The sequence below is a fragment of the Solea senegalensis genome, linkage group LG19, assembly GCF_019176455.1.
Source record: "Solea senegalensis isolate Sse05_10M linkage group LG19, IFAPA_SoseM_1, whole genome shotgun sequence".
NCBI lineage: Eukaryota > Metazoa > Chordata > Actinopteri > Pleuronectiformes > Soleidae > Solea > Solea senegalensis.
In genome coordinates this window covers 3,116,603-3,138,068 of record NC_058038.1, presented here as the reverse complement: position 1 = coordinate 3,138,068, position 21,466 = coordinate 3,116,603, and the positions used below count along the sequence as shown (strand labels likewise).

Sequence of the window (21,466 nt, the reverse complement as noted above, 5' to 3'; positions counted from 1 at the left end):
TTTGTTTGTTGCTTCACAGTTTTAAATGTCTTTGTGTTTAGGACTGTAGGATGCTAATATTTTACCCAGGGGCGGCCCAAGCTTTTATGAGGCCCTAAGATGAATTTGAATTTGGGGGGTTCGCACCACCAGTCCAAAAACATGCAATATGGGGATTAGATAAAATGGTCACTCTAAGTTGAGTGTGTAAATAAATAGGTGTGAATGTGAGAGTGAATGGCGAACTGTCCAGGGTGCACCCCGCGGAGTAGCTGGTCCTTGACTATAATTGAATGTGTCGTATATTAGACATGGTCTTTTAGCATTTCAGCATTGCATTTCATGTTTTAGTAATTTTTTTATATTTGTTTTGGGTTTTTTTTCCCTAAAAGATCACATTTTTGAGGATTAAATGTTTGTGAAAGCCGTAGACGGACAAAAAAGTCCATTGGGGCCATGACCTCAACTCAGCAGGAAGTGGACTGTGTTGAGTTTAGCATTGATCTTGGTGATTTGCACATTTTGTATAGGAACAAACTCACATGAGCACGTTAGTCATGCCAACAAAAGAATTGCGTCAATTTGTATGAGACACATCAAAGATAAAAAGTTACCAAAAAGTGTTGCAGAGCCAAAGAGTGTGGCCACGGCAACCATCGGACTTTGGGGGAAATTTCTACCATTTGCCACAAAACAGGAAGTGCCCTTTATCTTTGCGGTACGTTGACAGATCTGATCGAAATATCTCACGTGAGATAAAAGACCTGGCTAGAAAACATGGGCAAATGAAAGCTGAATTAAATGCAAAGCGCCACCTACCAAAGCGCTAATTTCTTTTGATGTATAGAATGAAGTTAATGTTTTTTTTGATGATTATTCACTTAATTTCATGAAACCTCACCATAATATTCCACACAACAATCTGACAGGTTTTAAACGTTGTAACAAAGTTCCGTTTATTGGTTTAATGGAAAACAAAGCCTTATGAGTGTCAGTGTGAGTTTTAGGCAGCACGTACAAACAAACAAAGCGTGTGCAAGTTTTACATCATTTTTCATTATTTTCAAATGAAAACAGGATGGAATCACATTTAAAAATCATGCTCAGAACTGTGATGGATTATTGTAAGCGGTGGCAGAATCAGCACAACATATAGTTAGTGAACAGTCAGTGAACGAGTGTTTTCAAGTAGCCAACGGTGTGATTAAAGGTCCAATGTGCAACATTTGGAAGGTTTCTCATTCATTTCTATTGGCCAGTTTTGAAAAAAACCTTTTCATTCTCATGATTCTTGGTCGACACATTTATATGAACTTGTCTGAGTCACGTCAAACTTCAGTCACTGCAAGAACTACCTTGTATGAGAGCTCCATTTGGATTGTGTGGTGTTTGCACTAAACAGACAACTGTGGTTGGTGCTCGGACTGCCACTTGTAGAGTGAGTCAGACCCACAACGCTTGACACCGCTCTGTTCAAAGTCAATAAGTCAGAAGTGTGATTTCCGTTGACGTGCCCACCACGTTTGTGTGAGTCGGGTATACATTAATGTTTTCAATTGCGTTCAGTGTGAACACATGGTGGCTTTATATGTACTTTAGGCAAGGTGATGTCATGCTGCCATGTGTCTACGTCAACCTGATTGGACCTGACTAAACTTTGAACCCTTCTTTGGCATGCATACTTCTCAATACCGTAACTCCTAGACCGTTTGCAATATCCAGAAAATTCTGAGAGCAAAATTGTGAGCAATCTGTCCACGGCGTGACCCCGCCTTTTCGCCCTATGTCAGCTGGGATTGGTACAGTAGAAGATGGATGGATGGATACTGGAAAGCAGGGAAATAGAGCTTTTTGTGGCCATATACTTGTCATTACGGTAGAACCTCAGGACTTCACCAGTGCGTCACACATTTGTTACAATATGTGGGTTAGATAGTGAAGGTTACCCTTTCACAATTCTACAGTCATAAAATCCAAATAAATATAGATCATGATGGTCACAGGAGGGTTAAAGAGAACGAGAACTACGCCAATAAAGAAAAAACAAAATGGCATTATTGTACTCTGCAATCTCACCACTAGGTGTCACTAATTCTCACACACTGGACCTTTAATGTGGATCATTTTCAAAATGAGCTCTGGTCTTGTGAACTTGATATCAGACAGAAAGATCTTCACCTCAAGTGCAAATTAATTTTCCCTTCACCGTTTACCTACAAAAATATTTAAAAACAACAACAACACTTGATCTACCACTAATGGTAGATCTACGAATGATCTACCATTAGTGCAACATATGCTGAATCAGAGCGGGGGAGGGGAGGAGGTGAGGTTTTCAGACAATCAAAGCTCTCTTTTTGTTGGCGAGGAACATGTGCCAGTCGCGCCACAGGAGGCCCATGTTCTGGGTGCAGGAGCCAGCGGTCGTGCAGGTGTAGCCACTGGGACAGCAGTGCTTCATGTCGCTGCAACAAACCGCCTGTGAGGAGGGGGAAAAAAAGTATGAGACACCGTCAGCTGATGGTGGGAGAAGAAAAATGTTCATCTGCTACAAGTGAAGATGTCTTTACCACCAAATTTGACATATACCGACATGTTCTATGTCAAATTTGGTGCTAAAGCGATGAGGTGATTACATCATCTGGAAATCTGAATTATCGGAAACTGAAAATTGTGCCGTGAACCACTCACTCTCCCACACCAAAGTCCATAAAGAAAATCATCAATTTTACATCACAGCACACAGGAGTTGTTGATCCACTGCTGCCTCCCCCTCAAACTCAGCTAGCAGCAGACCAGCAGCTGCTGTTTCCCCACAAGCTAAAAATGCAGATTTTCTTGACAGAAAATGAGTGGTTTCTCAGTTCTTTATATAAAGGGAAAAGCAGTCTACATAGATAAAGTGTCAGATTTAAGCTCCTTGTGTTGATAACCAACTGTCGTGTAAAACATAGACACAAGATAAAGCAAATTTTTACAAAACCTTACGATAATAATATTTGCAGCTCTATCTTGCAGTTGGACCATTTCTTTCCAACAGGAAACTGAAGTTTTTAAACCACTTAGTCTCCCACACCAAACCCCATGGAAAAAATTTGATTTTAGCTTGTGGGGACACAGGAGCTACTGGTCTACTGCTGCCTTGTGTGGTCACTTTGTGTTACTGAGGTAAATCTGAACAAACGATTTAAACCCCTGAAGCGACACAATGACACATTTGAAGTTAGTGATGGAGGCAGCAGTGGATTGACAACTCCTGTGTGCTGCGATGTGAAAATCAATGATTTTCTCTATGGACTTTGGTGTGGGAGAGTGAGTGGTTTATACAAACCTCAGTTTCAGTGGAAAAGATAATCACAAAGCCAAAATGTACTACAGTGACAGTAAATGCTAAGTATTTGATAGTTAAACTGGAGCAGCAGGTGAGTTATGCCTGAAATCATACATTGGGAGCAGGACAGCAGCCCCACGAAGTAGCCGACGTCCTGCAGCACGTCTCCATGTCCGTGCAGCTGGTCTGGCCTTCACACTGGATGTCTCTGTCTCGTGAAGGGCCCTCTCTGTCCGGTTGCTCCAGCAGATACACCGGCGTCAGTGGCACCGTCTCCAGCTGCAGCACGGCGAGCCTCTGACACGACTTGGAGACGACGTTACAGTGGAAGCCCTGAGGGCAGCAGTGCTCCTTATCAGTGCAGCACACGGCCTGCAGGAGGGCAAACCATCTTTACACAGGCAAACTCATGGACGCTGACACACGAATGTGATATTGTTGTGAATGTTCCCCCGTCCTCAATGAATTCACATCAATTTAAAAACTGAGATTTTAAATCAGGATTCAAGTTGTTTCAGCTGTGTTTCAGGAGTGATCTGAAACCATTCTTAATCTGTGGAGTTTGTGGAGTTGGGATTTCCGACTTTAGGAGACATTCCTTTAACAGGAACAGGATCCAGGTGTTTTCCTGACCTCTCAACTGGAACACGGTCAAATCAAATGTGACTTCATTCCCACTTCTGACAGCCAATAAAAAATGGAACGCAGCAAAGCCTTATGACTAACCTTAACAATAACTAGTTAATAACCAACCCTAACCTTAACCATAACCACAATTCAAATCTCAGTCCTAAACTTAACCAGTTCCTCCTCATTAGGACCAGGTTTTTGTTCTCCATGAGGACTACTGGTCCTGACAAGGTCAGTATTTTCTTCATCTAAGGGGGTTTAACAGCAGATATTGCACTACTGCCACCTTCTGGAGGTAGAGAACTCCTACACTGCCAAGTCTCTTCTTTGCCTCCTTCTCACTATTGTAAAAAGTGACTTCAACTTCTACCAAAGTAATTTTCTGGTAACATACTTGTACTTTTACTCAAGTATCCCTTTAACGTACTTTATACAAGACCGTGGAACACACACACACACACACACACACACACACACAGAATGCTCACATTCTGCAGTGGACAGCAGCCCCACGCGCCTGTGAGCAGGCGGCAGCAGGTGCTGCGCTCAGGACACTTGTTTAGAACGTCACACTGCACCGAGTTGCGATCGGCCTCGACACTGATGATGGAGGTGGTGGTGGCTGGAAGCTTCGTGTACCACGGGATCATCACTTCTCCTTTAACGCAGGACCTCTTACCCTCATTGCACGTGTACTGGGCGGGGCAGCAGAACCTCCCGTCGGTGCAGCACACCGCCTGCAGAGAAGAAGTGAGATAAAGAAGTGCTACTTTCACATCATTCACACTTCCCTTTTTTTGTTTTTTTACTTCCCTTTTTTCAACAGCCAATGCACACAATTACACCAAGACATGAAAAACAATGAAATATTAATGGTCGGGCTAAAGTGTGACCCGAGAATATGACAATGCACTTTAGAGATAAGCACCTGTTCCTCAGAGCAAGCATTTATTATTATTCCACGTTTCTTCTTCTTCTTCTACAGCCACGATTTTTACCGTGAAACTCATCCTGAGTGTTTCGGGTTACCTCTGTGACAAAAAAAATCACCAAAAAGAAGAATTTTCTGCCAAATTTGGAGCCGCACAGTGTCGTCATATTTAAATATAGAGACATGGACGACACTTTTAATTATCCCACAATCACTTTATTCATGAATAAAATATGTGTGTCTCACCTCCGGCAGAGGGCAACAGCCCCATGACTGAGACGAAGCCATGAAGCAGCAGGTGGTGAATTTAGGGCAGCTGGTGTGGGCGTCACACTGGTTCCTGACTTCTTCCTCCTCCTTCTCTTCTGTTTGCATCGTGTTTATTCCCTGACCCGCGCTCGTAGTGACCGCTGTGGTCGGGGCCGGTGTCACAAATGCGGGCAACTTCTTTTTCATGGGTGTGGTGGAGCCTCTGCCAGAGGCCTCCTTACAGCTGAGGGTGGCCAGGTCACAGGTGGTGCCAGCGGGGCAGCAGTGTTCGTGGTCGTCGCAGCACACCGCCTTTTGTACCAAAACAGTAACAGTCAGTAAATGTTGGATGTACAGTACTGTGACAAATTCTGCAGAGCAGCTTTGGCATTCCGATTGGAATGATGCGACTAAAGGTCTTATACACTGCTCAAAAAAATAAAGGGAACACTTAAACAACACAATGTAACTCCAAGTCTGTCCACTTAGGAAGCAACACTGATTGACAATCAATTTTACATGCTGTTGTGCAAATGGAATAGACAACAGGTGGAAATTATAGGCAATTAGCAAGACATCCCCAATAAAGAAGTGGTTCTGCAGGTGGTGACCACAGACCACTTCTCAGTTCCTATGCTGTCTGGCTGATGTTTTGGTCACTTTTGAATGCTGGCGCTTTCACTCTAGTGGTAGCATGAGACGGAGTCTACAACCCACAGTGCAGCTAATCCAGGATGGCACATCAATGTGAGCTGTGGCACGGTTTGCTGTGTCTGTGAGTGTAGTGTCCAGAGCATGGCGGCGCTACCAGGAGACAGGCCAGTACATCAGGAGACGTGGAGGAGGCCGTAGGAGGGCAACAACCCAGCAGCAGGACCGCTTTTGTGCAAGGATGAAAAGGAGGAGCACTGCCAAAGTCCTGCAAAATGACCTCCAGCAGGCCACAAATGTGCATGTGTCTGCTCAAACGGTCAGAAACAGACTCCATAAGGGTGGTATGAGGGCCTGTTTGGCATTTGCCAGAGAACACCAAGATTGGCAAATTCGCCACTGGCGCCCTATGCTCTTCACAGATGAAAGGTTCACATCGGGGACGTGACAGAGTCTGGAGACGCCGTGGAGAACGTTCTGCTGCCTGCAACATCCTCCAGCATGACCGGTTTGGCAGTGGGTCAGGATTGGGGTGGCATTTCTTTAGGGGGCCGCACAGCCCTCCATGTGCGGTAGCCTGACTGCCATTAGGGATGAGATCCTCAGACCCCTTGTGAGACCATATGCTGGTGCGGTTGGCCCTGGGTTCCTCCTAATGCAAGACAATGCTAGACCTCATGTGGCTGGAGTCTGTCAGCAGTTCCTGCAAGACAAAGGCATTGATGCTATGGACTGGCCCACCCGTCCCCCAGACCTGAATCCAATTGAGCACATCTGGGACATCATGTCTCGCTCCATCCACCAACGCCACGTTGCACCACAGACTGTCCAGGAGTTGGCGGATGCTTTAGTCCAGGTCTGGGAGGAGACCATCCGCCACCTCGTCAGGAGCATGCTCAGGCGTTGTAGGGAGGTCATACAGGCACGTGGAGGCCACACACACTACTGAGCCTCATTTTGACTTGTTTTAAGGACATTACATCAAAGTTGGATCAGCCTGTGGTGTGTTTTACCATTTTAATTTTGAGTGTGACTCCAAATCCAGACCTCCATGGGTTAATAAATTTGATTTCTATTGATCATTTTGTGTGATTTTGTTGTCAGCACATTCAGCTATGTAAAGAACAAAGTATTTAATAAGAATATTTCAATCATTCAGATCTAGGATGTGATGTTTTTAGAAAACTGTCAACGGATGAATGGAAATTGGTGGGGTGGGGCATGGTGCAAATTCAAAAGGGAAACTTACACGGTAACAGAGACAATGAAAGAGCGATATTTTCCCCGCAGCCTGCCCTGTCCTCCCATCCCCACTTCCACAAACACTTCCACAGCATCACACACGCAACATAAAAGTTGACTTTTTTCTTTTCATATGAGTAAGTAACAAACACACACACGAACGCGACCAAATAAAACAGCAGTTGTACAACATGACAGGACCGAGCAGCGGTTGCTTTCTCTCTCACACACACACACACACACACACACACACATACTGGGCTGCTCTGTTTTCACTCCAACTAAAATTACAACTTAAATTCACGATGTTTCGCTGTTTTTTTTTTTAAAGTGAATTGCTCCTGGTGGTCACAGGGTCCTAAGCAGCCACTACACTCGCTTATGCCTTGGGCCGGCTCTGGTAGTGACTGAAAGAACAAGATCGTGGATACAAGCATCCACAATGGGTTTCCTCCGCAGGGTGTCTTGCTCCTCCATTAAGAGGTGGGGGCAGATCTGGTTAAGATGCCTCCTGGACGCCTCCCTGGTGAGGTGTTCTGGGCTTTTTCTGATAAACCCGTCCTGCAGCTTTAATAAATCTGTCTTTGATCTTTTCTCCTATAGAAAATTCCCTGTCATCGAACAATGTTTATTGCAGGTTATGACCTCATAGCTAGCGCCATGAGGTATGAAAGATTTATGACTTAAAAGGAAAACGCATAGCATTAGGAAAGCTAAGTGTCTCCTGGCCAAAGGTACTCGCTGACCATAAGACGGAAGCTACTGTGACTCGCACATAAAACCACCGCGGCATCTGCATTTTAGTACTTTACACAATATGGCCGCCGATGTTAGCTAGCGCCCACAAATTGTATTCTCTGTCAAAGGGAAGACATAACAAAGCGAAGACGCAGCAAATTTTAGGACTGGATTTAAGAATACAAACATATCCAACATTTCATTGGGTGTCTGTTGTCTCAGCATGGAAGAGTACAATGCACATTTCTTTGAGGGGACTGAGAAGCTGTTGGAGGTGTGGTTCTCTCAACATGATGAAACCAAAGGAACCGGGGACCTCCGCACCATCCCCAGGTTTGAGTGGGACAAACTTTTGAAGAATGTGCATTGCTTGATCATCAGTGTGACAAAGACTGACAAACTGGAAGCTTATATACTCAGTGAGAGCAGCATGTTTGTCTCCAAGACACGTTTTATCCTGAAGACGTGCGGAACCACCCTCTTACTACAAGCACTAAACCCTCTGCTGGATTTGGCAAGGCAGTATTGTGCCTTCAGTGCTGTCGAGAACTTTTTCTACTCCCGCAAGAACTTTGTGAAGCCATCTCAGCAGGAATTCCCTCATCAAAACTTCCAGGAGGAAGTGGACTTTCTCATCCAGATTTTCCCAAACGGTACAGCCTACTGTATGGGGCCTTTGAACTGTGACTGCTGGTACCTTTTTACCCTGGACCTATCAGAGCACTGGAAAAGCAAGCATGCAGATCAGACACTCGAAGTTCTGATGAGTGACCTTGATCCAACCATTATGGACCAGTTCTACATGAAAGATCAAGTTTCTGCAAGAGATGTCACTCGCATGAGTGGAATTCGTGACCTGATACCAGGTTCTGTGATCGATGCCGCAATGTTCAACCCTTGTGGATACTCAATGAATGGAATGAAGAGTGATGGGACATACTGGACTATCCACATCACCCCTGAGGCAGAGTTCTCTTATGTTAGCTTCGAAACCAACCTCTCTGCAAGATCTTTTGATAATTTGGTGAGGAAGGTGGTGGATTTGTTCAAGCCAGGGAAGTTTGTGACGACCCTCTTTGTCAATCAAAAGTCCAAATGTCGCAGTGTCTTTTCTTCGGACAAGAAACTCAAGGGCTACAAGTGTCTCAACCGCCAGTTGGTGCAGTTCAATGACTACAATTTGGTCTTTACAAGTTATGCCAAGAACTGCCAGTAGAACTAGCAGCGATGTATCATCCAATAGTGTATTATGAAATCGTAGAATAGAAAGTTATGAGGCCATAGTATCAAGTTCATGATGATGTCATTGCACAGGAGGTCAAAGTATATTGCATGACAATGATCCTTCCTTTTCAAGGGCGATTTAAATTAAAGTTATGACTTACATGAATGTGGACTGGCCTCGTCATGGATACTGGCACAACAGCACCGGTGCTAAAAGAAATTCCAGGGGAAACACTCAGCAAGGCTTAACTTTGTGCACTGTGGTTAGTACTAACACCACTAGGACAGACCAGGGTTTGGGTGAGGGACTGTCCCAGGTCTTTTCTGTGTTGGGTTTACATGTTCTCTCCAGGTCCGGGATCCTGTTTACCCATACCATGAAAATATGTGTTAGGGTAATAATCCTTCCTGCCAGTCCCCCGGACCAAGGCACTGACACATCTGGAGTTGGCCACTGCTCCTAGTTCTATAGAAGGAAGGTTTGTAGCAGAGGATGGGTAAAATGCAGAGGGACAAATTTCCCCACGAGGATTAATAAAATGACCTTAACTTATTCTTAACCCCAAATAATACAAGCAAATACCAGTGAGGATGAGTCCCAGGTGAGCTACACATGGAATGGTAGACTCTCTTAGCTAACTGGGATTAAAGGGTAATTAGAAATCGTCAGTGCACTTGTTGCTCTGTGTGAGTACCTCTGGTAGAGGACAGCACGCCCAGCCGCCATCTTTGGTTTTACAGCATGTAGTGTTGTCAGAACAACTGGTAGTGGAGTCACATGGGACGTCCTCCACCTGTACACTCTGTCGGGTCACAGCAGGTTTCTTCTCCAACCACGGCACAGAGCGTGTGCCTTCGTCACAGCTCTGTGCAGGCACGTCACATGTCATACCTTTCGGACAGCAGTGTATGAAATCGTCACAGCAAACAGCCTGAAAAACATACAATCAAATAGAAAAAAATAAATCATTAAAAAAACGGCAACACCTTTCAAAATACCGCTTTATGTATTTACTTCTTTGAGAGTTCTGGGAGCTAAATGTCTGCAGTTCATAACCTTTGTTGTTTTTTCTTGTTGTTGGTTCATGTGAAACATAATCAAGCAAAACTATCAGACCTGACTGTGGGATCGTTTGTGTGTATACAGCAGCAGCGCAGGGACAGACGGGAACAAGAAGTGTAAATCCTGTCAAACTGCCAACATAGAGCTATTGCTAGGTCAGTCCAGTTGTTAGGAGAACATGTGATTGTACAAACTTAGCTAGTTTCAAGTTTGGCTCCAAGAGAAAGCTCTTGTGAATTATTATTATTATGTTATTCCTTGCCAGTAAGAAGCTAATCAGAGCCTGGTGTAAACCAAGACATTGATAATGATGGAGGGAGGTTGTACCATATAGAAATATGTCAAAGGTCATTAGACAAATGTGTAATTTTAAGGACTGGAGGTAGCATCAGGCTGTGTACATGCCTGTCTTGATGTTGCCTGTGTTCTCCTTGATCAAAAACATTTATTCAAATAAGTTTCCTTCAAATGAACTCATCACAGATTCCAGGACCTTCTTCACTGTTCGCCAAACCTTTGAAAGCAAAAAACTCCCCAACAGTGTGGAGCTGATGGACTTAATCAACATGATATGACCTCATCTGACAATGGTTTGAATGCAACTGACTTTTATCTATGTTTAAAGGTTATTCACTAGAGCAACTACCTCTGGTATAGGACAGCACGCCCAGCCCCCTTCTTTGGTTTTACAGCATGTGGTCTTGTCTGGGCAACTGGTAGCGGAGTCACACGGGACGTCCTCCACCTTTACGCTCTGTCTGGTGAGAGCAGGTTTTTTCTCCAACCACGGCACAGAGCGCGTGCCATCGTCACAACTCTGTGCAGGTAGGTCGCATGTCGAACCTTTCGGGCAGCAGTGTATGAAGTCGTCACAGCAAACAGCCTGAAAAACAAAATCAAAAGGAAGGAAAGGATGAATTTGGTGCCCATTCTCTTTCCCAGTGTTTCCTGTCTTCCACCACTCTCATCTTTTATCGCTTCATCCTCCAAACGAAGGTTGCCAATCCCAGCTGACATAGGGGTGAAAGGCGGGGTACACCCTGGACAGGTTGCCAGTCCATAACAGAGACACATAGAGACAAACAACCATCCACGCTCACACTCACACCTATAGTCAATTTAGAGCATCCAATTTGCATGCTTCCCAAATCTGCATGTCAGTGAAGCATGAAAGGGGAAGATCACGACAAGAAGGTCATGGCATTCGGTTCCCAGTTTGACCGAGGACCTTTCTCCCTGTGTGCTCCCACTGGTTTTCTCCGGTGTCCTCTCCAAAACATGCAGAGGTAAATTGGACACTCTAAACTGACCACAGGTGTATAGGTTTGTCCTGTGATGGACTGGCCATCCTGTCCAGGGTGTGTCTCGGCCTCTGTGTCAGCTGGGTTTGGCTCCAGCCCCTCGTGACCCTCATGTGGAGGATGATGTGGTAGTTAAAGCACTACACTTTTAACTGTCGTACCTCTGGTAGAGGACAGCACGCCCAGCTGCCATCTTTGGTTTTACAGCATGTCGTGTTGTCAGAACAACTGGTAGTGGAGTCACATGGGACGTCCTCCACCTGTACACTCTGTCTGGTCACAGCAGGTTTCTTCTCCAACCACGGCACAGAGTGCGTGCCATCGTCACAACTCTGTGCAGGTAGGTCGCATGTCGAACCTTTCGGGCAGCAGTGTATGAAGTCGTCACAGCAAACAGCCTGAAAAACAAAATCAAAAGGAAGGAAAGGATGAATTTGGTGCCCATTCTCTTTCCCAGTGTCTCCTGTCTTCCACCACTCTCATCTTTTATCGCTTCATCCTCCAAACGAAGGTTGCCAATCCCAGCTGACATAGGGGTGAAAGGCGGGGTACACCCTGGACAGGTTGCCAGTCCATAACAGAGACACATAGAGACAAACAACCATCCACGCTCACACTCACACCTATAGTCAATTTAGAGCATCCAATTTGCATGCTTCCCAAATCTGCATGTCAGTGAAGCATGAAAGGGGAAGATCACGACAAGAAGGTCATGGCATTCGGTTCCCAGTTTGACCGAGGACCTTTCTCCCTGTGTGCTCCCACTGGTTTTCTCCGGTGTCCTCTCCAAAACATGCAGAGGTAAATTGGACACTCTAAACTGACCACAGGTGTATAGGTTTGTCCTGTGATGGACTGGCCATCCTGTCCAGGGTGTGTCTCGGCCTCTGTGTCAGCTGGGTTTGGCTCCAGCCCCTCGTGACCCTCATGTGGAGGATGATGTGGTAGTTAAAGCGCTACACTTTTAACTGTCGTACCTCTGGTAGAGGACAGCACGCCCAGCTGCCATCTTTGGTTTTACAGCATGTGGTGTTGTCAGAACAACTGGTAGTGGAGTCACATGGGACGTCCTCCACCTGTACACTCTGTCTGGTCACAGCAGGTTTCTTCTCCAACCACGGCACAGAGTGCGTGCCATCGTCACAACTCTGTGCAGGTAGGTCGCATGTCGAACCTTTCGGGCAGCAGTGTATGAAGTCGTCACAGCAAACAGCCTGAAAAACAAAATCAAAAGGAAGGAAAGGATGAATTTGGTGCCCATTCTCTTTCCCAGTGTCTCCTGTCTTCCACCACTCTCATCTTTTATCGCTTCATCCTCCAAACGAAGGTTGCCAATCCCAGCTGACATAGGGGTGAAAGGCGGGGTACACCCTGGACAGGTTGCCAGTCCATAACAGAGACACATAGAGACAAACAACCATCCACGCTCACACTCACACCTATAGTCAATTTAGAGCATCCAATTTGCATGCTTCCCAAATCTGCATGTCAGTGAAGCATGAAAGGGGAAGATCACGACAAGAAGGTCATGGCATTCGGTTCCCAGTTTGACCGAGGACCTTTCTCCCTGTGTGCTCCCACTGGTTTTCTCCGGTGTCCTCTCCAAAACATGCAGAGGTAAATTGGACACTCTAAACTGACCACAGGTGTATAGGTTTGTCCTGTGATGGACTGGCCATCCTGTCCAGGGTGTGTCTCGGCCTCTGTGTCAGCTGGGTTTGGCTCCAGCCCCTCGTGACCCTCATGTGGAGGATGATGTGGTAGTTAAAGCGCTACACTTTTAACTGTCGTACCTCTGGTAGAGGACAGCACGCCCAGCTGCCATCTTTGGTTTTACAGCATGTGGTGTTGTCAGAACAACTGGTAGTGGAGTCACATGGGACGTCCTCCACCTGTACACTCTGTCTGGTCACAGCAGGTTTCTTCTCCAACCACGGCACAGAGTGCGTGCCATCGTCACAACTCTGTGCAGGTAGGTCGCATGTCGAACCTTTCGGGCAGCAGTGTATGAAGTCGTCACAGCAAACAGCCTGAAAAACAAAATCAAAAGGAAGGAAAGGATGAATTTGGTGCCCATTCTCTTTCCCAGTGTTCCTGTCTTCCACCACTCTCATCTTTTATCGCTTCATCCTCCAAACGAAGGTTGCCAATCCCAGCTGACATAGGGGTGAAAGGCGGGGTACACCCTGGACAGGTTGCCAGTCCATAACAGAGACACATAGAGACAAACAACCATCCACGCTCACACTCACACCTATAGTCAATTTAGAGCATCCAATTTGCATGCTTCCCAAATCTGCATGTCAGTGAAGCATGAAAGGGGAAGATCACGACAAGAAGGTCATGGCATTCGGTTCCCAGTTTGACCGAGGACCTTTCTCCCTGTGTGCTCCCACTGGTTTTCTCCGGTGTCCTCTCCAAAACATGCAGAGGTAAATTGGACACTCTAAACTGACCACAGGTGTATAGGTTTGTCCTGTGATGGACTGGCCATCCTGTCCAGGGTGTGTCTCGGCCTCTGTGTCAGCTGGGTTTGGCTCCAGCCCCTCGTGACCCTCATGTGGAGGATGATGTGGTAGTTAAAGCGCTACACTTTTAACTGTCGTACCTCTGGTAGAGGACAGCACGCCCAGCTGCCATCTTTGGTTTTACAGCATGTGGTGTTGTCAGAACAACTGGTAGTGGAGTCACATGGGACGTCCTCCACCTGTACACTCTGTCTGGTCACAGCAGGTTTCTTCTAGGTTTGTCCTGTGCCATGGTCACAGGGTGTGTCTCGGCCTCTGTGTCAGCTGGGTTTGGCTCCAGCCCCTCGTGACCCTCATGTGGAGGATGATGTGGTAGTTAAAGCGCTACACTTTTAACTGTCGTACCTCTGGTAGAGGACAGCACGCCCAGCTGCCATCTTTGGTTTTACAGCATGTGGTGTTGTCAGAACAACTGGTAGTGGAGTCACATGGGACGTCCTCCACCTGTACACTCTGTCTGGTCACAGCAGGTTTCTTCTCCAACCACGGCACAGAGTGCGTGCCATCGTCACAACTCTGTGCAGGTAGGTCGCATGTCGAACCTTTCGGGCAGCAGTGTATGAAGTCGTCACAGCAAACAGCCTGAAAAACAAAATCAAAAGGAAGAAAAGGATGAATTTGGTGCCCATTCTCTTTCCCAGTGTCTCCTGTCTTCCACCACTCTCATCTTTTATCGCTTCATCCTCCAAACGAAGGTTGCCAATCCCAGCTGACATAGGGGTGAAAGGCGGGGTACACCCTGGACAGGTTGCCAGTCCATAACAGAGACACATAGAGACAAACAACCATCCACGCTCACACTCACACCTATAGTCAATTTAGAGCATCCAATTTGAGAGTTCTGGGAGCTAAATGTCTGCAGTTCATAACCTTTGTTGTTTTTTCTTGTTGTTGGTTCATGTGAAACATAATCAAGCAAAACTATCAGACCTGACTGAGGGATCGTTTGTGTGTATACAGCAGCAGCGCAGGGACAGACAGGAACAAGAAGTGTAAATCCTGTCAAACTGCCAACATAGAGCCATTGCATTACATTACATTACATTACATGTCATTTAGCAGACGCTTTTATCCAAAGTGACTTACAATAAGTGCATTTAAACATTTGGGTACAAATAAGAGGTAGAAGTAAGTAAGAGCTTCAAGTAAGCCAAACTATGAAGTGCTAGTCATAAGTTTGTTGTTGTTTTTTGTCGTCGTCGCCTTAGTCGAGGTAGAGTCGGAAGAGATGTGTTTTTAGTCGCCGGTGGAAGATGAAGAGGCTTTCCGCTGTCCGGATGTTGATGGGGAGCTTGTTCCACCATTTGGGAGCTAGGACAGTGAACAGTCTCGAGTTCATTGCTAGTTCAGTCCAGTTGTTAGGAGAACATGTGATTGTACAAACTTAGCTAGTTTCAAGTTTGGCTCCAAGAGAAAGCTCTTGTGAATTATTATTATTATGTTATTCCTTGCCAGTAAGAAGCTAATCAGAGCCTGGTGTAAACCAAGACATTGATAATGATGGAGGGAGTTTGTACCTCAGCGATGCTACAGAAATATGTCAAAGGTCATTAGACAAATGTGTAATTTTAAGGACTGGAGGTAGCATCAGGCTGTGTACATGCCTGTCTTGATGTTGCCTGTGTTCTCCTTGATCAAAAACATTTATTCAAATAAATTTCCTTCAAATGAACTCATCACAGATTCCAGGACCTTCTTCACTGTTCGCCAAAACTTTGAAAGCAAAAAACTCCCCAACAGTGTGGAGCTGATGGACTTAATCAACATGATATGACCTCATCTGACAATGGTTTGAATGCAACTGACTTTTATTTATGTTTAAAAGTTATTCACTAGAGCAACTACCTCCGGCATAGGACAGCACGCCCAGCCCCCTTCTTTGGTTTTACAGCATGTGGTGTTGTCTGGGCAACTAATGGCAGAGTCACATGGGACGTCCTCCACCTTTACTCTCTGTCTGGCTTGAGCAGGTTTTTTCTCCAACCACGGCACAGAGCGTGTGCCTTCGTCACAACTCTGTGCAGGTAGGTCGCATGTCGAACCTTTCGGACAGCAGTGTATGAAGTCGTCACAGCAAACAGCCTGAAAAACATACAAAAAATAAAAATCCGTCATACACTGGTAACATTTTTTCAAAATACAGATCAAAACTGGAGACGGTGATGCTGGAGCTATTCTCTCACACAATGTCGCCTGTCTTCCACAGGTACAGTGCAAAATTCAAAACATCTGACAGTCAGTCGATCTCACTAGTAGGTTTATATTCTATAACAATACAATTCATGTATTCACAACCATTGATGAGCATGTGGACCAGTACCAGAACTTTAAATTCTGTTCTGAAGCTGAGTGGGAACCAGTGTAAAGACTTAAAAACTGGACAAATGATCTCTGATCTTTCTGGTTCTGGTCCAAACTGGAGCTGCAGTTGTTCCTTAAAGACACAACCATCTGCTCATCGACTGGAGATGAAACCAAACACAACTGCGTCACACAGGTCCACACCTGACCGACAAAAATAAAGACAGAAGTGTCGTACCTCTGGCAAAGGACAGCACGCCCAGCCGCCATCTTTGGTCTTACAGCATGTGGTGCCATCTTCACACGCAACTGTGTCGTTGCAGGGGACGTCGTTACCTTGATTAAAAGATGACAATAATCATGATGGGTGAAAGAATGTTTTTAAGTGGCTAGTGGAGCCATAATGGTGCCTTGGGGTGCTTTATCCACTGTCATGGGTAACTACCAGTTGACAAGTCTAGACTGCTGATCACTTACTCACTCTTAGTACCTTAAGTGCCAAAAAACCACAGTATAAACCACAACATTTAAAAAACTGTCTTTTTACCCCCCCTCAAATGAGTTCATTGTATATCTAACATCAGTCCTAATCGTAAAAACATAAAAATTTATAAAAATGTCCTAGTATTGTGTATCTAAAAAGGTTTTGCTGGTTCTGGTTATGGCAAAAATCAGTTTTTCCTGTTTCACGACAGCTGGGGCGTGCACAGATCTGATGACAGCACGTGTACCGAAACTATTGCTTTAATTTTCGACTTTTGTTTAATCGTAAAAAGCAAAACACCTGACAGAAAAAGAGAACTGAATTTGTATCTCAGACTGTCTTAAGTGTGTGCATGATGGTTTTACGTACCTTTATTCTCCTTAGTGACAGATGACACAGATGCTTCCTGCTGTGAAGGGGGAACTCTATTCGCTGTCATGACTTTGGGGGATTTTTCTGCAGCTCTCACTTGACCAGCTTCTGAAAGTGGAACCACACTTAGGTTAAAGAAATTAAATTCCACAGAATGAGGAACTAAGTGGAAAACCAGAAATGTGACCTTTCTTGTTTTCCCACTCTGCTCTTATGCGGGCTGGGAGTTTGGCCCACATCGGCGTCTCATTTTTGGTGGTTAAAGAAATACATTTGCCGTTTTGGACATCACATGATGTCCCATCAGGGCAGCAGTGCAGCTTGTCCTCACAGCACACAGCCTGAGACACAAATATGCAGGATAAGACACCATAAAGTCACAATAACTGGAGTGTCCCGGCGTGACATGCAAATCCATCATTTCACTTTATATTCATTCATATTTTTATCTTACTTGTGTTATGGAGGAGCATTAGCGTTACGTGTTCAACCGTAAATGTAACATAAATGTAACATAAACTACCTTCGGCATAGGGCAGCATCCCCACTTGCCCTCTGGACTTTCGCAGCAGGTGGTTTGAAGTGGACACTCTGACACGCCATCGCTGCACAAAACAGCCGTCACAGGCTCTGCTGAAACACCACAGCAGGAACATGTTCTGGTTTCACCAAAATGCTCAACAGAAAAGGGCCCAGACTGGAGCCTTGTGGTGCTCCACGTCATTTTTAGTCTAGACTGCAGATCACTTACACCATAAGTGCCAAAAATGTCCCATCAGTATAAACAGCAGCACTTAAACACCTCAAATTAGATGATTTTATAACTAACGTCAGTCCTAATCATAAAAAATGTAAATTAGGAGGTATTAAAATAACACAAATGATTGTGTATCTAAAATATGTTTGTTGTGAAAAGAAGCCTTCCACTCTGTATTTGCAATAAATTTAAATTGAGAGAAGGATTTTTTTTTATTTAAAAGGGTTTTTTCTATTTGAAAATTACACAATGAGAACAAAAAATACTATGGAAGGAGCTCAGGGATTTAAAATTCAAAAATTGTGAGTTACACTTGTTTAGGTCTCTATTCAGAATTATGGGTTAAGAACATGTACATTAAGGATTATTGTGTACTGTTATTGTTTTGTTTTGCAAAACATTTTAATTTTGGTTTTTGTTGCTGATATTCTGGGTTATTCGATAAATTGTGCCAGTTTGGCCAAAATGAGCCTTGAAGAACAAGCAAAACCAAACAAAAAAACTAAAATAAAATTCATTCATTCATTCATTCATTCATTCATTCCCACTATGGGTGTCCACTGGCAATTCATCATACAACACACACTTGTCCACTCTGTGCAGTTAGACACTGTGGACGTTAAAACAGGAGTCTCACCTTGTCTGGTGCAGGAGCGGCTGTCTGCACTGCAGTGGCGACCCATTGGACAGCAGTGTTTTCCATCCGAGCAGGGGACTCCCTGTTGGAGGTCAGGAAATCAAGAATAACTCAGGTGGCAGGTCAGATGAAATGATGGATTTCTTTTGTTGAGAATCAGTGCATCAGTGTTAACTGGTGCTCCGTTAGACTCATGGCACTGCACAAAATGCTGTGTCTGCAAAACCAAGCTGCAAATTTCTCACACTTCCAAGATGTCGGTTTTTCTTCTGTGAAGCGAAACAACTGCATGACAATAAAAAAGCTGATAAAACTGTACTCAGAACAGCTCGAGAAAACAAATGTGTTTGAAGTTTGCTGTTAAAAGAAGATGCGCTGGTAGCACACGTCATGAGGCGGAGAGTTCCAGAGAGTTGGACCATAGTGGCTGAATTTGAATTCACAAACTTTCAAGGATTTCAAGGACCCTTGGGAACCCTAGGGACAGTACTGGCCCACTTCAAACACTGACAATCTCATAGATGTGTTGGGTATATACTTATATGTTGATTACCTGAGCTATAGGGCAGCAGCCAAACCCTCTCAAGGCCGTCAGACATGAAAACTCAGGAGGGCATCGTGACTGATCAGGACAGATGTTGTCTTCGTCCTCCCCCATGTATGGCTTGATCATTCTGAAGGACTGCAGGGACAGAGTGGGGAGGAAAAAGAGGGACAACATTTACTACACTTCACCTGTGCTCATATGGTAGCATTGCAGCAGATGTTATGTCTGTCATTCTTACTTTGGAGCGTTTCGGCAGCTCAACGTTGGCTCTTTCCACCCATGGGATGGACGATGTGGCGTTCACACAGCTGGATTTGCCTGAACTGCAGACTGTGCCCGCAGGACAGCAATGAGTGTGATCTGCACAGCATTCAGCCTAAAGATAGAGTAGTACAAAGACTTTGACTACCAAAAGTTTGAAAGCGGCTATCACACAGACTAAATAAAGCCTTGGCTTTTTATCTGGCTCATAAACTAGTAAAACACCACAGAGAAATGAATGGAACCACTGTATCACCCCCCCATTAGGCGGTTGTAACATGTATATTTTACCGTGTGATAGACAAAGTTTATTAAGTTAAACCTGAAGTTAAACAGCATTATCTCAATATGATGTTTCATTGCAGAGTAATAAAGGTTTTAAAGATTTCAGCCTGAAAGGTCGTAAACTCTAGCAAAGGAATTAGATAATAAGAACAATTTATGCCTTGTTGGATGTCATTTTGACAATAAAAAAACTAACCTCAAAACCTTGACATTACAAACGTGTTCTTTCCATCAACTATTTAAAATACTTTTTACTCCAAATTGTGGCTATTACTTGCTAGATGTAACATAATCAGATGTTAGCTTAAACTGATACTGCAGAAAAACGTTAAATAGAGAATAATAAGTTAATGTAGCCAAAGTCAAATTGTGGCTATCGCTATTAGCTGGGGTAAGTATTGTTAGTTTAGCTAGCTGAGCTATTGCTGTTTTCCAGGAAAATACACATTTCTATTCAATTACCATTCAATAATTTACAATACTTTCCTTGGCATTAAGGATAATTGTGGCTATCTCTTAAGTGTTGTTGGTTTAGCTAGCTGAATGGTTTATTTTTTTATTTTTTTTTTGCTATGTTTTGATGTGTTTGATTTGTTAAAACTGCTGTTTTCTAGGGAAAATCCACAGTGTTTACATACAGTGTTAACAGTGTTTCGCTTCATAAAAGTTAAAGGACAAATGTTTTATGTTAGAGCCTTAATCTAAAAATAAGTTTTAGTGTAGTGATTTTTTAGCTTTATTTTAGCTTTAACTGTGGGTCAAGACACAACCAAGTCTACCTGTTCAAAGGGGCAGCACTCGTATCCATTTGCGGGGTCGTTGCAGCAGGTTTGACCTTTTTCACATTGTCGTCCATCTGGACACTCGTCGGCAGCAGCCAGGGCCACAAGGGTCAAACAGAACACAACCCACTTCTGCATCTGCACACACACACAGGAAGTGACACACAAAACAGTTAATTTCCATGAACCTGTGATTTAAAACTCTTTTTTTAATTAATTCACCAAAACTGCACAAGTCCTACAGGAACAACTCTATAATTCCGTTTATTCATTTATTTCCTGGACTTTAATACTTCCTTAAGAGTTTAGTTCCTGATTGTTTGAAGTTGCAGAACAAGTCTTGTGTAAAATAGAAAAAAAGAGAAACACTTTCAGTTTCATTTTGTCCAAACTTGTTTTCCCTGGTCATAAGCTGTGGATGTTTTTACAAAATGGTTCAAAACTAATTTTAAGTGCCTTACTAAAAATGTAAAGTAGCTTAAATTTGTGTGAATGAAATTAAAGTTTTTGTTTTTAGAGTACAGTCTTTAGAGATTATTGTAACAATGTGTCAAGGACAAAAAACAGAGGAAGAAGTTTATTTTTGATCTTACCTTATTATTTAAAACGAGCGAAGAGCTGTTGTGAGCAGACAGGTGTGTGTCACAAGTGTCTCACTAACAAAGGACACAGGAGACTGAAGTGTATAGTCCAGAGTACGCCCATGTGTGTGTGTGAGAGAGAGAGAGAGAGAGAGAGAGAGAGAGAGAGAGAGAGAGAGAGAGAGAGAGAGAGAGCGTTACTGTTCAATTAAACCATGGCTGTGTACAGTGTATTATTCACAATCATCACTTCTCTCTGCAGCCATTTATCGAGTTAACAAAGAACCCATAATTAAAGAGATTACATGAGTTTTAACATGACACAATGAGAGTGTTGTGCAGCTAAATACTTAAAGGTACAGTATGTAAAACTTTCACGGTGCACTTGACCTCAGCTTTGGTCGCTTTCACTTTGGCGTCAAAATTCATAACAGTGGCTGTCATTTTCGTGGAGCTCCTGATATAAACAACTATCCATACAATAATTTAAAAACAATTTTACACACTGGACCTTTAAAAACGTATTGGAATTGGAAAAGTGTGGAGAGTTAAAATCCAGGAGATTTCTTTTCTTTCGTTAATAAATAAATAA

General features: G+C 44.1%; 2 protein-coding genes across 4 annotated transcripts; one reads left to right on the top strand and one right to left on the bottom strand.

Moving 5' to 3' along the window:
- Nucleotides 1-909: 909 nt before the first annotated feature.
- grna (granulin a) lies at nt 910-20,991 on the bottom strand. Of its 3 annotated transcripts, none has more exons than XM_044050891.1 (20): nt 20,887-20,991; nt 20,291-20,431; nt 19,204-19,341; nt 18,972-19,100; nt 18,419-18,500; nt 17,548-17,657; nt 17,212-17,365; nt 17,022-17,132; nt 16,407-16,504; nt 15,713-15,949; nt 14,213-14,449; nt 13,133-13,369; nt 12,317-12,553; nt 11,501-11,737; nt 10,685-10,921; nt 9,671-9,907; nt 5,118-5,432; nt 4,429-4,677; nt 3,425-3,682; nt 910-2,458 (listed from the first exon to the last, which is right to left on the bottom strand). In XM_044050891.1, exons 2-20 carry the CDS (start codon nt 20,429-20,431, stop codon nt 2,315-2,317), a joined length of 3,588 nt encoding a protein of 1,195 aa, XP_043906826.1. In that variant the 5' UTR covers nt 20,887-20,991; the 3' UTR covers nt 910-2,314. The 3 variants fall into 3 exon arrangements, with proteins under 3 accessions (XP_043906826.1, XP_043906827.1, XP_043906828.1); XM_044050892.1 differs by having other exon boundaries at nt 17,548-17,654; XM_044050893.1 differs by lacking the exon at nt 10,685-10,921.
- On the top strand, nt 7,975-8,967 carry LOC122784923 (S-adenosylmethionine decarboxylase proenzyme-like). The gene has a single exon (XM_044050353.1). It carries the CDS (start codon nt 7,975-7,977, stop codon nt 8,965-8,967), a length of 993 nt encoding a protein of 330 aa, XP_043906288.1.
- Nucleotides 20,992-21,466: the final 475 nt, after the last annotated feature.